General features: G+C 45.6%; 1 protein-coding gene and 1 non-coding gene across 10 annotated transcripts in view; both read left to right on the top strand.

Annotated features, from left to right (window-relative positions):
- The window catches only part of RGS6 (regulator of G protein signaling 6), a 570,853-nt gene that overhangs the window by 497,581 nt on the left and 55,579 nt on the right, over nucleotides 1–17,693 (top strand). For all 9 annotated transcript variants that reach the window (XR_008795065.1, XM_056133560.1, XM_056133562.1 and 6 more), the window contains exon 13: nucleotides 6,620–6,730. Coding sequence is in view for 8 of the 9 variants with exons in the window: in XM_056133560.1 (XP_055989535.1) it covers nucleotides 6,620–6,730 (111 nt within the window). In the remaining variant the exon portion in view is untranslated. The remainder of the gene's footprint in view (nucleotides 1–6,619; nucleotides 6,731–17,693) is intronic.
- Nucleotides 9,888–9,990, top strand: LOC130042158 (U6 spliceosomal RNA). The gene has a single exon (XR_008795132.1). It is a non-coding gene; the product is annotated as a U6 spliceosomal RNA (small nuclear RNA).

Raw genomic sequence — 17,693 nt, 5'->3', positions numbered from 1 at the left:
AGATTCACTTTACAGGGCGCAGGAAATTGCGGGTGCCCTTTGAGGTGCTAGCTGCAGGAGCAGGGGGGATTGGACCATCAGGAGGTGTTCCGCCTCCACACACCATCAGCCACTGAAGTGCATCACATCAACTGTAAGAAAAATATTTGGCACCTCCAGCCTGGCTTTGGCAGGAGCATTTGTGCTACAATCTGCTCCAGTGGCTGGTTCCACTCCACTAACTCGTGGGAGACTCAATTTTGTCAACTAAATAGTCTGTTTTTGAACTCTCAAGGAAGAGGGCGACCACCTAGGGAATCTGTGTGGAATAAATCTCATCAGGCAGCCAGCACTGACTGCCAGCTCATCCATATATCACCAGAAGGTGATGGTCACTCTCTGGAGTGTCCTGGGCTCCAGATGGGTCCTTGTGTTTATCAGGTAGCAGAGGAAAGTATGTCCTTTAAACCTGACTCACATAGGGGCCTGGCCACTTGTCCAGCCTATAAACCCTGGTCTGATGGACTTGGATTTATTCACATCTTTCTAGATGCATAGTAACAAACTGAGGCTAAACAAACCCTACCCCTGCCCCCTGACACCAAATTAACACTACCTTTAGGAGGTTCTGGATTTGGACTCCAGTCTCTGATGGCCAGTTCTGTCTATCCCAGAGCAGCTCAAAATGTCACTATTGAAGTTCTGAACCCAGTAGTTCTTCATCCTGAGAGGCCATTCTGCATATCATGGGATATGGAGTGATAACTCTGAACTCTACTCACTGAATGGCAAATCCCCACCACAGAGCTGTGACAACCAAAGATGTCTCTAAACCTTTCCCGCTGCCCCTGAACTGGCCAGGAGGTGTTTCCACCCCTGTTGAGAATCACTGATACCCCTTCTTTACCCTGTGCAAGTGCACCAGCAGGTTGCCCTGGCTGAAGTTCACTCTTCACTTCTGACAGTTGTCCTACATTTTCAATAAATTGACAAATCACCCCAAGCCTCTACTATAACATGGGATTTTTCAGAGAAGCAGGCTCTAAAATGGTTTTCTAGAACTTACAATAGTTGTCTTTGTTCCAGAAGAGTGTCTGAAAGCCGAAATGATCTTGAATCTATGGATGCCACAGTCTATGAGGAATTGAGTCTCTCCCTTCCTCTGTGAAAAGGAACATAATTGGCTGTCCTGGTGCAGAGTGAGAACTGCAGTCTCTAGTGGCTGCTTCTGTCTATCCCAGAGCAGCTCAAAATGTCACTACTGATATTCTGAAACCAGTAGTTCTTCAAGTATGGGGCATGACTTGCCTTTGAAGGGGAAAGGGACCCCTAGAAAGAGTCTCTCTGAGGTCTCTTTGCTCAGGTGCACTGATTTAGAAATGACAATCCAGTTGAGGAAGGGGGTCGAGAACAGAGATTCATGTAACCAGGCCTGTGGCTCAAGTATGAGCTCCTAAGTTAGTTCCCTAGCATGGCAAGACCTCCAGAGCACCCTGGTGTCTCCAGTAGCCTCAAGAGTGACCCTTGCACTGCCGGGTATGCCCTCCACAACAATAGTGACCCCCCCAAATAGAGATTCCTAGCTTAAATGTAGTGGTTCCTGGGAACTTGCCTTTTGCATAATCCCCCAGTGGGTTTGCTGGGTCTAGGAAGGGAAGATTGGGCAAAGCCATTTCCCACCCCTCAGACCACCTGAGAAGGCATGCCCTGCTTTGTCTTTGGGGTGTGGGAGGAGAACTTAGACTTGATGGCAGCGCCCACAGGGCAGATGTGCCAAGCCACAGGTGAGCTGAGGCTGAGACCAGAGAAAGCCCCTGCAGGGAAGGGAGCCTGGCAGGGCCTATTGTTTGTTTGTTTGCATTGGGTCAGGGCGGGGAACCACCTGGCACCCTCTAATAAGCTTGAGAGGCTGCTCACATGGAGATTATCCCCATAACCTCCTCCCTCCCCAGATTGGCGCTGGCAGAGAAGGATCATATTCCCAGCAGCAAGAACTGGCCACTTTTCCCTGTGACAGCGGCTTTTTTCATGAGAGCCACAGGGACACTTCCAGACAGAGAGGCAGAGCAAGCAGAGCCAGGTGGCAGAAAGAGATAAAGCAGTGCATGGAGCCTCTGTCTGTCAGCGGTGTTGGTGGGGTGGGGAAAGGGAGGAGATGGGGGATGGGGGCTGAGCTCTCTCAGGTGGGTGCCAATCAGATTTCCCTGGGTGACAATTACCAAAAGCCCTCAGGCCAAGGACCTCACCTTCTCTTCATCCTCCCATTCCCCCCAAACAGACCCTCATGCATCTTTTTTCACTTGAGAACTGATGTTGGGGAGAGAAGGCCCAGCTGGCCCACAAGGGGGTCAGTTCTAGAAATTTGAGCATTGTCATCTTTGGGTTGAAGGGAGCAACTAGGCCCAATGGGAAGGAAGGAAGGAAGGAAGGAAATTGCCTGGCAAAGAAGGCAGAACAGAACATCTTGGTGGGGGGTGCGGGGTGGGGGTGAGGGGCAGGGGGAATGGGGATGGAGCCAGCCATCAGGGTTTGCAGCCTGCCTCGGCCTTGTTCAAATGGAGTGATGACATGGGGAAAGTCACAGATCTTGAATGAACAGTCTCGCATATATTGTTTTAGGATGACCTGGAGCTGGGCTAGGGGGCTTCTGTCACACATAGCATCTTCACCGTCGGTGGTCTAACCTGGCCTACTTCCATGGGGAGAGCAGGGAACCAAGTGAGAGGGAGAGAGCAGAAGCACAGAGCCACTTGAGGTCTGGACCCTCCATCACCTCTGCTGCGTTCATTGTGAAAGCAAAGTCCCAGACCCACATTCAAGGACAGGATTTGGAATACACGCCAATTATCAAATTGACCAGCCAAGCCAGCACATCAGATAACCACGTTCCTTAGTGGTGGTGGTGTTTTGCTGGGAATATATTGTAGTGTTTTGAGTGGGGTCAGTTCCCCGGTGATTTTCTCCAACCAGTCCCCAGTCTGACAGTTTAATGCAAGGACCTAACAATGGGGTGCTCAGTTCTCAGGCCTGTGGAGGCAGGAAGGAGATTCCCTGAGCCACCCTAGCAGTACTCAGGGGCACTTGGACCACATCCTGCCATGCTGGGAGCCACAAGGGCCACCGGGGTCTCCCATAGCCCAGCAATGCTTGGGAGACAGTGTGGTGCTAGGGATTAATCCTGGGGCATACTTGTTTCACCTAGCCCCTGAGCCATCTCTCTGCCCCCATGTTCCTTCATCCTGCTCTAAAGCAAGAGTGAATAGTGTGCACTGCCAGATCTGCTCTTACAAATACTAGATAACCAACCTGGAGGTATCAAGTCTGTTCCAGCTGTAGCTCAGCTCAGAGAACCACCTTTCTGACTTCATACCCCTCCCTGGATTCTCCCCATCACTAAGGTAACCCTATCAATCAAGCCTGATTTCTCTTTGCCAAAGACCTCAGGGGCGCCTCCTTTTCATCCCCCCCCAAGTCTTATCACTCTTGACAGGCCAGTTTCGAGAAGGCAAACTCTCCCCATCTCCCTGCCAATGTGTCATGTCAGGGAAGTCTCAGTAATTCTGGGTTTCCCCAGAGACTTCTGCCCACCACCCCCATGTGGCAGCCCCCCGAAGTTGTCACACCATGTTGCCCTACGTGGAGATGCAAAAGTGCTATCCATATCTGCTGTGTGCTTGGTTCTTCCCAACCTCTGCCCAGGAGGTGTGTGTGCATCACAGCTGACTGCTGAATTTTTTTTTTAACCCATCCTCTTTCTTGCCCATCTCATGATCTCTGCTGCTCCAGTGGAAATTGGATGGAGGTTCCTCCTCTGCCTCCTGACCCTCTGTGATCATGAAATGTAATTAATGGAATGAGATAAGACAGCAAGAAACTGGATACCCTAAAGGTCTATTAAGACCCCAGTAGGATGAAAGAAGTCTGTGCATTCAATGTTTAATGATAGTTTCAGGCGAGGAAAATAAAGGGGCAAAAAGGTCATTACAACTTTGCTTTCATGGGATTCCAAATATGGTGGGGCCCTTCCTTTCTTTTCCTTTCTCTCAATCCATCTTAGGCGGCAGGAACAACAACATAAAGATCAGAGGTAACATGAGAGCCAAGCTAATTGTGCTAAAATCAGGATCTGGAAGAACCACACTCCCTGGTCTGACAGCTGCAGTTCCTTCAGAAGCACTAAACTCTCCTTCATGTACCTGCTTCATCCCCAGTTTCTCTATTAAACTGGGTGACCTGCAATTAAATTGTTCTTTCTCTTCTCTTCCTGCCTTTCCAGTTGGGTGGGTGGAGTGAATTAAGTAATTTGTTAACCAACATGACCAAACTTTCTTCTTGCTTTTCCAGTACTATCTACATTACCTTCTTTCTAATCGGGCCAATCCCTTCCTTCCTTCATGCCCCTTGTGCATTGTAGTTTAGAAACTGCACATAGAAAAGGAGGTACACACAAGCTCTTCTCTTCACCCCCCTTTTTATACAGTTTCCTGTCCCTCCCTCCACCTCTACCCAGAGGTAGAACTGGATTTCTTAATGAATGCAGCAGCTCAAGTTGCTTGTGTTTCTAAGCTAGAACAAGGGTCATTATCCCAGAATGCTTTGCATGCTTCTTTTTATCTCTTGTGTAGTGGTTTCCAGAATTGCCCTCCATCCCTCAGGTCTGTTTCCCCAGGAGCCCAGAACTCTCTCTCCCTCTTCTCTCACACCTGCTCAGAAGGTGAAATCCCGGAAGAACTTTGTTCTTGAAATTCCTTCCTAAGCACAATGAGAAACATGTACCACCAACCCACGACAGGTTAATGTTGATCTCATGACTTTGCTATTAGCTCCATGTCAGCGCCTTCCTGAACTCCAGAGAGCTGTTTACTGATTACTGGGATACCAGTAGAAGCTGAGTAACGGTGACTGAATGACTGACCACAGGCCCCAGTAGTCATGTGGCAAATTTTCAGACCACAAGGAGATGGAAAGAAGTAAATGGGAAATCCAGCAGCCCTTACATTCCCGTCCACCCGCATCGATTTCATCTGTATTCATTTGATTCCAAGCAATAGAATCCCTGCTCCACCGAGCTCAACCTCCACCCAAGACCCATTTCATAGCCCTTCCTGATGGCGCATGGAACATTTGCCGAAGCACATCAGCACCTTCTAAGCTGTCATTTTAGATTACAAATCCACGGAAGAATCAGAAGAGGCCAGGAGAAGCGACCAGGGATAACTTTCTTGATGAGAGATAACATTCCTAATGGGCTTCCTCTGCCCTTCTGTGTGTTTTCTGTCTCTCCCTGGACCAGTCAGTTCAGGCTGCCCTAGCAAAACACAGCCCAACGAGTGCCTAACAACAGATGTTTGTTTCCCACTTCTGCAGGCTGCGAGTCTGAGATCTTGGTGCTGCCTGGCCACTTAGGTGGGGAGACCTCTTAGGCTTACAGGACCTGCCTTCTTATGTCCTCATGTGGCCTTTGCTTTGGTGGCCTCCCTTCTCCTAGAGCAGTGCTACATGAAGATAAAGGCCCCGTCTTGGGGCATCATTGACTCTTAATTACCTCCCTCAAGTCCCTGGGTCTGAAAACAGTCATGTGGGAAGGGGGTTGTTAAACACATGAATTTGGCGGGGAGACAGTTCAGTCTGTGACAACTTTAGATTCTCCTTTTACACCACTGGCAGCAATCCTGTATGAACCTTTCTCACTTGTGAGCTTGTGTGCCGGACAATTTAGAAAATTCTCTCAATGCCTCTGCTTTATCCTCCCTCTGTTTTTCCTGTCCTATCTCAATCCTTTTTGGAGTTCATGCAGGTGGCTTCACATTGGACTCATAATTCAATGTGGACCATTGCTCCCAGCTTCATTTCTTGCCTGGTCTCTTTTGGTATTGTTATGTTTCCAGAGCAGATTCTCCATCCACCCTGTTGTCTATGTGCTGTGAGGAAGTGCATGTCCTGAGGTGAAGAAACCCCCCCTACCAACACACCAAAGAACTGCCTCCAGGGGCTTGCCCTCATGGTCCCTTCATCCTCCTCTCTGTCCTTGCCATGTCAGCTTAGTGCCAGGCAGTAGAGGAACTCCACAGTGAACACATTCCACTGACAGGAGCATGAACTGGTTAAGCAAGCAGGACTTTGAGGACTGTGAAGTTGAACTCCAGGAAGCCCAATGATGTCATTTAGTTCAAGGTGGCCAGTGCCAGTCCCTCTACTTCCCCCAGGGGTCCATCTGGTCCACTGCACTTCCTGTGGCTGTTCCTTCGCATCAGAGATGCATCTTAGGAACTAAGGCTGCCACCAACCCTTCACCTTGTCATTCCTACCAATTGTCTTGCTAAAGCTGGAGATTAAAAGAGGAACCCCGCATGGATTTGGTGTCTATTCCTGGGCAGGTATGCCATGGCCAGCATAAAGGCTTGTGGGTACACAGCAGCCCCAAAGTAGTCCTGTGTACATGTGGGGGTGCAATTCCTAGGGGACAAGAGTCAGCCAAGCATACTTGCTCAATGATTTGATAGATGTTCTGTCTCCCTTTGCACCTCCCTTCACACCGAGGAAATGACATTAGACAGCTTAGAAAGTCTTTTCATCTCTCTGCATTAAGTTTCAGTCTTATGCTACATAGCCAACCCTTTGTTTCTTTCCTCTTCTGCAGCTTAATTGCTTATACAGAACAGTACGTGGAATATGACCCTTTGATCACGCCAGCTGAGCCGTCCAATCCCTGGATCAGTGATGACCTTGCTTTATGGGACATAGAGATGAGGTACCAAAAAATATTTTCCTGTCTGGGAATGGAAGGGATGTGCAACAACATTCTGAGATCCTGAGGTGACCTGACTGCCTATTTCAACTGAGCACGAGAACAGAGATCCTTTAGGGCATGGCCTAGCAGAAGGGATTTCACCTTCTGAGCAAGTGGAAGGGAAGATGGGGAGAGAGTTCTGGGCTTACTCCTGGTTTCTACCTTTTTAGACCTTCAGTTTGTGTGTGGTTCCTCTGTGGTCTACCTCTGATCACTCTCTGACCCTTTGGGTATCATAATGGGAACAGTTCCTTGCACTTCCTAATGCTGATTTCTGGAGGGAATCTTTCAGCCCTTCTTTTTCACAGTAGACAGCAGAAGCAATAACTACAATAACAATATCTAGCCTTTGTACTACACAATTCACATACTGCCTTCTGTGGAATCCCCTTGAACAATCATTCTCACCATGAAACATGAGGAAATGGCACTTAATCAACCTGCTCAAGATCACACAGAAAGTAGGTGCAGGTTAGCAAGTAGAATCTAGGCAGAGAGCTATTGCTAGAGTGTGGATCATTCTGCTAGTTTGGGGTGCCACCCAATAGTCCCTTTCCCATTTGAAAAGCTGGTGTGTTTACTTTACGACTGAGAAAACTGTAGCACTTGTAGCTCTGTCCTCCTGTTGTTCATTGATTTGCCCAAGCAGGCACCAGTAACATCTCCATTGTGAGACTTGTTGTTACTGTTTTTGGCATATCAAATACACCACAGGGAGCTTGCCAGGCTCTGCCATGTGGGCGGGATACTCTTGGTAGCTTGCTGGGCTCTCCAAGACGGACAGTGGAATCGAACCTGGGTCAGCTGTAAGCAAGGCAAACACCCTACCCACTGTGCTATCGCTCCAGCCCAAAACTAGAATAATTAATAAGCTCATAGATGCTTATTTTAAAAGTTCAAGATATGAACTGTCTCAAGCCAATCAGACATACATAATGAAGAACATTCTTCTTCCAACACAATCCCATTTATAGAAACTTTGTTTATAGTTATAAAGCCTTCATTTACAGTTTTTAAATGGTACCAGAGATAATCTCAAACTGTCCTCAAAGAAAAGCAAGTGCTGTACAAAAATCAACAGGGAATAGGAAGTGTGGATGGTGTGGCTGGCACTTAGTTCCAAGGTCTGAGAAGGTGTGCAGTGCCTCATGGGCCTGTATTCGTTAATTAAGAGTGCCACAAATATATTAATGCCTCTGTTTATATACATATTTTTTTTCTGTAGCACCGTAGCACAGTAGCACTGTCCTCCCATTGTTCATTGATTTGCTCGAGCAGGCACCAGTAATGTCTCTGTTGTGAGACTTGTTACTGTTTTAGGCATTTGAATACGCCACAGGGAGTTATATTTTCTAATGCCATTAAATTTTGGATATACAAATAGTTAATAAGTCCATTGGCTCTGGTTATTTAACTGTTCAGTGTTGAAATAGGGAGGATGTTCAGTGAACTAAGAAGATACCAGAGGTGTCAGAAATTTGAGGGGTTGAGAACCTTTTGACTTAGTGTCTCTATCCCCTTACATTTTTAATGTACACACAGTATCAAATTCTTCTGCAAACATGGGCTTATACATTGTCCCATAATTTTTTAAATTAATTACCAAGTTATCCTTTTTAACAGTGACACATCGTGAGCCCTTGTGCGAATAAGTTAATTTATTTAACTAATACCCAAGTCATAAATATTTTGATGTGGTGCTTTGGAGGGGGTCAATTTTTTCAAACATAGGCAGTGGTGTGAGGAACATATTTATGCATGTATCCAATTATTTCTTGAACATAAATTTCCAGGAATGGAATTGCTAGAAAGTATGCATGTTTTAACGTTAGTACAAGTAGCCAGAATTCTCTTGAGCAAAATTATAACAAACCTTTTACAAGCAATCATGTCCCATATCCTCACCAGACCAATCATTATCAAGATTTTTCTCTCTGCAAAGCTTTTAAGTTAAAATAACAATCTTGTTTTACTTTTCATCTCTTTGTTAATATATGTAGGATCTCTTCTCATGGTCACGGGAGCTTCATTTTTCTTTTGTAACTTGGCTATTTTTTTTCATTCTTTGCTTCTCCTTCTAGTGGTGTATTTTGCTTTGAATGTTGGGGTACAAAAATTACTTGGATATTTGTTTTCTATTTTTCCTAACATTTTATGTTTTGTGAATATCATCCTTTCATCGTGTTTCTATTTCTTTTTTCTGGTTGTTGTTTTATTAATTTAATTTTACATTAGTGTTTGTTGCTACAGTTTTTTTTTAAATTTTGGGGCCATACCGGACTGTGCTCAGGGGTCCATGTGGTAACAGGAATCAAATCAGAAACTCCCACATTCAAAACCCGCACTTCAAAGTAAAGTGAAACACATGATACCCTTTCGGTAACAGTATTAGACACACTGCATCTAAAACGAAAATGGGGGTGGGTGGGGGAGAGTGGAGGGGAATGTCTGCCATACAGTCAGGCTGTGGGGGGAGGGGGGTAGGAAGGCTGGTAGATAGCTGTATATCTCAGGGTGAGTCAATTTTAAAAAGTAAATAAATAAAACATGCTCTACAGCCTTTTGAGCCATTTTTCTGGCCCTAGTTTTTATTTCAATCATATTTACTTGTAAATGTTTTAATTCGAAAGGTCATTGTTTCATGCAAATAATGACACTGTGTGTAAAATAAATTTCCACCCTCCCCGCCCCCACCATATCCCATTCTTCCCCTGAGATACATTGACTTGATACATTATGTTTTATCCAAATTTTATGCAAGCACTGTGATTTCAATAATGCTAATAATAGAGTTTCAGGTATACAATATCCCATCACCACACTGATCATCAATTTCAGTGCCCCTCACCCCACTTCCTTGGCAAACTCTATTTTTTTTAATTGAATTATTATAGTTTGGGTCACATATTTATAATAGGTAAAGGTAAAGGTAAAGGCCCTCCCGTTGATCGTCGATTTGCTCGAACGGGCCCAGTAACGTCTCCATTGGAGACTTTGTTGTTACTGTGTCTGGCATATCGAATACTCTCGGTAGCTTGCCGGGCTCTCCGAGAGGGGCGGAGGAATCGAACTCGGGTCGGCCATGTTGGCCGCTTATAAGGCCAACGCCCTACCCGTTGTGCTTCGGCAGCACATATACTAAAATTGGAACAATACAGAGAAGATTAGCATGGCCCCTGCGCAAGGATGACACGCATTTATAATAGTGTTAACATTTATAGGTTTGAATTTCAGTTACCTCACCTGACTTAGTTTATTTTAGACCAATATTTTGTCTCATACTTCTCTGTCAACATTAAAAGAACAGTAGTTTGTATGTGAGTATCTTCTTCCTCGTATTTCGGACATGTCATGGGTAGAATCTTCCAATATGATCCAAGAATTTAAGTCTTTTTAAAACCTTTTAAAGTTAAATTACAGTGAGATAAACGGTTACAAAATTGTCCATGATTTAACTTGGGGGTTTTCCTTCCTTTCTGTTTATTTATAAATAAATTATTACTACTTTTTTGTTCTGTCCAAACTTTACTTAATGAAAAGGAAATACTTTTGTAGGAATTGAGGGGTTCTAAGACAAAGCAGCCATATCTATCTTCTTCTTTCTCTGAGTCTTTCCATTTTGTTGTTGGTGTTAAAATTCTTTAAATCACTCTTCCCTGGGGTCATTTTCGTTAGTGTCTGTTCTGAGATCCTTATACATAAGTAGGGTTTTCCTGTCCACATGAATCTTGGTGGGATGGTGGACATCATTTCCAAGAATTTCTGGTATTTCTTGGGCTTCTTCTAGCTTAGTGTAGTCTGTTCTGTTGTTTGGATACTCACCTTGAATCCCCCTGAAGGTGTGATACAGAAAAATGTTTAATCCTTTTCTCTCTATGTCAGTTATATCACTGAGAGTGCCATCTGGGATCATAAACCAGAGAATCAATGTCTCATTCCCCCAATCACTGCTCATGGCAGATCAGTTTTTTCATGTATCAAGAATGCGGCAGGGGGCATTGGGGTGGGGGGCGATGGGGTGAGCTTCTGGTTTTCATAAACAAAGGCTTTGACTTTATACCTTGGTCATGCTTTAGAGCTACCTGGAGATTAGCAGAACAAATATCAATGCCCAGGAGCCAAAGAGGTAGTATCAGTATTGAGGTTAGTGCTCTTGGTTTGCACAACAGCTGACTTGGGTTCAATTTTAGCACAGCATATGGCACCCCTGAGCACAGTCAGGAGTGACCCCTGAGCACAGAGCCAGGAGTCAGCCCTGAGGACGGCTAGGTATGCCCCCCCCATTAATTTAACAATGAGTAAAAGTAATAAAAAATTAAGATAAATTTAAGGAACTGAAAAGATACTGGCTAAGTCACCATCTCGTGGTGATAGGCAAAGGTGGGGTGGGGGAGTCCCTGGTTCATTTAGTGGTCAATAGACATTCCCCGGCTGATAGAAGAGGAATGAGTTGCAGACAGATCACCAGACAATAATTAACAGCCTTTATTCCCAATACCACAGGCTAGAGATAGGGGAGAGCAACTGCTAGCGAGTTAGGGGATAGTGATAGACTAGGAAACAATGCAGAGAAAGTGTTGCACAAAGGAGAAGTTGAACACAGGTGAGTATCCCTGGGAAGTTGGGGAGCCAAGGAAGTACTGCAATGGGTGAGGCAAAAGGTGGCAGGTAACTCAGTTAACATAACCACCCAGCAAGAGGAAAAGGCCTGAGTCAAACGGAACTGCTCTTAATAGAGAAGCAAATTAAGACCACAAATTATGAGGGTACAGGGCCCCTTTTGGGACTGTCCTTTGTCTTTGAGGCAATGTCTCCTAAGCTCTCTCACCTCAGGAGAATCCTGGATGTGTAATCAACAGGGCAGCATTGCCCAGAAGGTTCAGGAGCATTGCCAAAGAAAGATCCAATAAGATGATACAGCAGGTTGGTCTCTTACCTTGCATGCAGCCAGGCCGGGTTCAATCCTCAGCATTCCATATGGTCCCCTGAACCCTATCCAGGAAATGATCCCTGAGCACAGAACCAGGAGTACACTCTGATTACTGCTGAACATGACTCAAAAACCAAAACAAACAAAAAGAAAGTATCAGTTCCCAGTCCCCTCCCCTGGCCTTTAAACCAGAATTCCTGGGCGCAGTTTGCTGGTGTTTGTGACTCAATGCAGCCCTTGTCAGGAGAACATGCAGATGGCATAGTTGGTGAGGGATCCCCTCAGCGATTGTGAGTTCCCTAGTCTCTAACCCTAGGATTCATCATAATCACCTAGGGGCTCATGAAAAACTACAGCTGCCTTGTGGTAGTTCTGGGCACCTATTTAAAAGAAAGGATTTAAAAAAAAAAAAAACCTTTTATGCCATTCTGAGACCCAGCAGTTTGGAAAGTCTTGGTGTGATTCACCACTGTACCAGCCTTGTAAACTCCACTTCCACCCCGGCTTTCCCTGGAACACTTCATGGGGCCAGAAGGTTTCCCCTGAGCATAATGCTGGGCTCGCGTTTGGGATCCCGAGGAACTATTATAGTCCAAGATGAGAGCCCAGTGCTCTCTGAGATGGAGAGGAGGAGCTCTGGGGGTCCAGGGCTGGAGGTTGAGCATCCCCATGGCCAGGTGCTCTACTCTGGCTTTCTCAGGACTGAGGGTGTTTCTGAACTTTTTAAGTTCCCTCTGCTGATAGTCCTACCTTCTCCCTTCTGCCGTGGGCTCTCCAGAGAGTCCATTAGCTCTGCAGAAGGCAGTGAGAAGTAACATGCACACCAGAACATTTAGAAGTCTCCTGCTTTGCTGAAATTTTCTTTCCTCTAGACCTGCTACTCCAATTGGGTACGCAGAGGCAACCCCTCTGGGTGTTGTGGTGGGATGCCCATGTGAGCAATGGGGGGTAGGCAGCCTTGAATACCTGCATCCTCTAGCTCTGAGTTTCTTTCCTTTGCTCCCTGTCCAATGCCTGCCACTTGCCTCTCTTCCTGTCCTACTTCTTAGACCCTGGGGTTTCCCCAGGCTTGTGTTGGGGAAACCTTTTTTCTCTGGTGACTCCCCAGGAATTCTGTGATGCTCCCCATCATCTTGGCCACAGATTCAGTCCCTCAGTTTCTTGCCTTCACAAAAGTCATCAGTGTTTTTCTTCTGCTAATTGGATCTGTTTTTGCATCTATAGACCATGAACATGACACTCTATCACCATCCTTTCCACAAAACTCTTTCCTGAAACACTCACTCCCCTTTCCCAAAACATTCCCCTAAACCTTCTCAGGCAGGCTTTTCTCATCACTCTGATCTCCCTCACCATTAGTTTCCCTCCCTCCAAAAGGCTGTCTGTGGCCTCTTGGCCCATGGTGGTTGCTCTATTCATTCTGTCATTCTGATATACATCCTTTCTGCCCCTCAACCCATGTTCTCTCTATAAATAAAATTGTAAACTATTTTATCATCTAGACCTGGCTCTGGCACACAGGAGGTACTCCAAAAGCATAGGTTGGAAAACATTAGCATGCCCATAATCACTGTGGCACTTAGTACAATAGGCAGGATGCAGAAACAATTCAAGTGTCCAATTATGGAAAAATGATTCAAGAAGTTGTGATATAGGAGTCAAAGAGATAGTACAGAAGGTAGAGCACTTGCCTTGAATATGGCCAACCCAGCTTTGGTCCCTGGCACCACAGATGGTCCCCTGCTCCTGCAAGGAGTAATCCCTGATCATACAGTCAGGAGTAAGAACTGAATACCACTACTGTGCAATGGGATACTAAGTAGCTTTAGGAAAAGATTAAATCACACATCTGCCACACTGCTGCCACATGGATGCCATAACAGGGCATCATGTTAAGTGAAATAAATCAGAGGGAGAAGAAAACTACAGAATGATCTCACTCATGCGTGGTACATAGAGAATAAAAATAAGAAAATAGACTGTACTGAATAATGACAAATCTTTGACATTGGGATATAGAACCAATTAACAAAAAGGGTGGAAAAGGAGTGGAAGACTAGAAGAAATATAGGCAATGGTAGATGATCATGGACACTTGTGGTGGTGGTGGTGGTGATGGTGGTGGTATGCTGTAAGTTTATATATCAGGGTCAGGGTCACAGTCCTCCTGTTGTTCATCGATTTGCTCGAGCGGGCCCAGTAACGTCTCATTGGAGACTTGTTGTTACTGTGTTTGGCATATCGAATACATCACGGGTAGCTTGCCAGGCTCTGCCATGCGGGCGAGATACTCTCGGTAGCTTGCCAGGCTCTCCGAGTGAGGCGGAGGAATCGAACTCGGGTCGGCCATGTTGGCTGCGTGCAAGGCAAACGCCCTACCGCTGTGCTATCGCTCCAGCCCTTAAGTTTATATATATCAATTTCATATATTTTAACAGTTACAACTCCTAAACTATAATAAAATAAAATTAGAAAAGCATGGGCTAATAGCAGATAAATGAAGAGGACATTATCTCTGAGCATTTCCCTGATATTTAGGAATAGGGAGTTAAGAGCATGCTCCCCAGGTCAACTATGGGATTGCTTCATTCTGGAAGTCAGCAGACAGGTATGTGGGGTCTGAACTGCAGCTTTGTCTCAGCCTAGCAGCGCTAACCTCCTAGGGAGTGCCACGTGCCCTTAGAACTAGTACTGCAGCTCTGACTGCTCAGGCGTTTTCCCTTCATTTGATGCTCACCCTTTTTAATGTCCTGTACACCTTCAAGCAGAATCAGGTCACTCAGATACAAATGCAGTGTAGCCAAGCTTGGAGGCCCTGTTTCTTCTCCCAGTAGGACACCCTACTCTGCTTCGGTGCTGGCGGTGGTGGTAGGAACCTGTGTCTGAAGGGGCACAGAGCCCAGCATCAGTGCCAACATCCAGCTTCAGTCTGGACACGGTTCCTGTCCATGAAACAGAGTTTGGCGAGGACAAGTAAGACAATAAAATGGCATCTTTTCTCCATTTCAATTAGTTCAGCAAACACCTACTTGGCACCTAGTATGTGCTGGGTTCCCAGCAATGTCTCCCAGCCCTACCACATCCTGTCCACCCATCTGGCCTCGGGGACCCTCCTCTGGGGCAGAGGACTCTAAGAAGTCACAGCCAGGCCCTTGCGCAGGAAGGAGTGAAGGCAGAAGTTGGAACAATAGGGGAGGAGGGTTGTGTTGAGCCACATGAGAAGGGAAGAATATGTTTGTTCCTGAAAAGGCAGTAAAGAGTGAGGAAGGGGTAAGGAGCAGGTTCTGAGAGAGGCAAGGGTCTGCACAGGGACAGCAATGTCCCACACTGAGTGCCTGATGATTTTTCAAGAACTGGAATGTCAAGTTGGTGGTTTGGAAATTGCTATGCACCTTCTTCTCAAGACCCTAGGATTTCAGAAAAGGCTCTCTCCTCCTGAATGCTTAGTATAAAGGTTACTGGGGGTGAGAGTGGGGTACACAGGTGAAGGGAAAGGAGAAGTAGCCTGTGAGGAAGCAGATCTCCCTTGGGACTCCATGTGAGGCTGTATTGACTTTGATGGGTCACCCACACAAGCAAAGGGGTGTAAGTGTCCAGGGCGAGGGCAGTGACAGAGAGGAAGAGCAGGCTGCTTCTGCTCCAGGTGATAATGAGAGCCCCATAGTGGACAGAATCATTGACCCAAGGAAGCAGGACGTAAACTGAATAATAGATTAATGTGCTTGGATTCCTCCCTGTGTCTCAAAACAGCATATCCTGAAAGGAGGGAGTGAGAAAGCATCTGTTCAGCAATCAAACTGCCCTTTACAAGGGTGAACTAATGATAGTTCAAGTCTAGCAAGTAGAAAATGCTGAGAAGTAGCATTTAGTTAAAGGGAATGAGGGCTTACCATCATGGACTCAGCAGCCAGAAGTTGCCAGATGGCAGCTGGAAATCTGTAGTCTAATATACCCCCAGGAGGGATCTTAAGAAGGTTTATGGGAAGTATTCCTGGTGATGCCATGAACCAGATTATGAATCACACAGAAATTGGGCATTGCCTGCAGATTGTGGCTCCCTCTTTGCTCTCATTTTATGACTTTTGTTGGGCCTTCTCCCTCTGCCGGACCTGAGGATGGAGCGGCATGAAACTGGCTCACCTTTCTCGGCCATCCACAGCCACTTCCAGCCAGTCCAATCCACTTAGGATAGAGAGGTCTTGGCAAGTTGGACCAAATTTTCCATCCAGGATATTAGTTGAGCTTCTTCTCTATGATATTCAGTTCTGAACTACAGCCTCTTCCAAGTATTCTTGGTGTACATCGGCCACTTCTTACATCAAGAGTGGACTCCTCCCTCCCTTCTCATCTGGGCTCACTTTGGTGATTAAGATTGTGGCAGAAGTTATGCTCTGAGAAAGGTCATAAAGCATCCATGTGGCTTCTGCCATGGTCAGTTAGGACATTTGACCCTGAATCATTACTACTTACAGTTCATTGGCTGTTCTATGTGAGGTGCCTGCCCCTTAGGAAGCCTGGAGGATAACAGCCTCAGCTGAACTCCTGACCAACAACGAGCATCTGCTGCCAAGTGATGAGCCACACAGCCCACCTGATCCCTCAGATGGTCCATGCTGGTTGCCATCTAACTATTTAAAAGACTCCAACTGAGAACCCCCAGCCTGCCCATGGAATAGAACCAAAGAATCAGTGAATGCTATTTTCTTTCTTTCTTTCTTTCTTTCTTTCTTTCTTCCTTCCTTCCTTCCTTCCTTCCTTCCTTTTCTTTTTGTTTTGTTTTGTCTTTTGGTTATACTTGGTGAAGTTCAGAGCTTACTCCTGGCTCTATACTCAGGAATCATTCCTGGTGGAACTTGAGGAATCACATGGCGTACAAGGGATTGAAACTGGGTCAGTCACTTTCAAGGTAATCTCCTAGTCACTGTATTCACTGTACTAGCACGCCCACCCCTATTTATTATTGTAAAAATTATTTCTATTTTTTAAGTTTTAAAATTATTTTTTAAAGAGCAATACATAACATCAGAGCTAGAAAGATAGTATAGGGTAAAGGCACTTGCCTTGCATGCAGACATCTCCAGTTCTACCCCTGTTTATACCAACCAACGGAAGCAACCCCTAAGCATAGAGCCAGGAGAAACCCCCAAGCACTGCTGGGTGTGGCCAAAAATCATGAATAAATAAGTAAACAGCAGAATCTCTTCCTATTTAAGTATTAAGATTTTTCAATGCTCCACATCACTAGCCATCAGGGAGATGCAAATCAAAACAACAATGAGATATCATCTCACACCAGAGACTGGCACACATTCAAAAGAACAAAAGCAACCAGTGCTGGTGTGGATGTGGGGAAAAAGAGACATTCTTTCACTGTTGGTAGGAATGCCCACTAGTCCAGCCTTTCTGGAAAACAATATGAACAGTCCTTCAAAAACTAGAAATTGAGCTTCCATATGAGCCTGAAATACCACTTCTGGGCATATATCCCAAGGATGAAAAAAAGCACAGTAGAAATGACATCTGTACCTTTATGTTCATTGCAGCACTGTTCACAGTAGCCAAAATCTGGAAACAACCCAAGTGCCCTAGAACAGATGACTGGTTAAGGAAACCTTGGTACATCTACACAATGGAATACTATGCAGCTGTCAGGAGAGATGAAATCATGAACTTTGCTTATAAATAGATAGACATGGAGAGTATCATGCTAAGTGAAATGATTCAGAAAGAGAGGGACAGACATAGAAGGAATGCACTCATTTGTGGAGTATAAAACGGCATAACATGAGGCTGACACCTAAGGACAGTAGATACACAGGACAGATGGATTGCTCCATGGCTGGAAGCCTGCCTCATGAGCAAAGGGGAGAAGGCAGCTGGAATAGAGAAGGGATCACTAAGAAAACGATGGCTGGAGGAATCGGTCAGGATGGGAGTTGTGTGCAGAAAGTAGATAAAGGACAAAACATGATAGCCTCTCAGGGTCTGTATTGC

Source organism: Sorex fumeus, unplaced genomic scaffold (assembly GCF_029834395.1).
Source record: "Sorex fumeus unplaced genomic scaffold, SorFum_2.1 ptg000098l, whole genome shotgun sequence".
Lineage (NCBI taxonomy): Eukaryota > Metazoa > Chordata > Mammalia > Eulipotyphla > Soricidae > Sorex > Sorex fumeus.
This window is presented reverse-complemented; position numbering and strand designations above follow the sequence as displayed.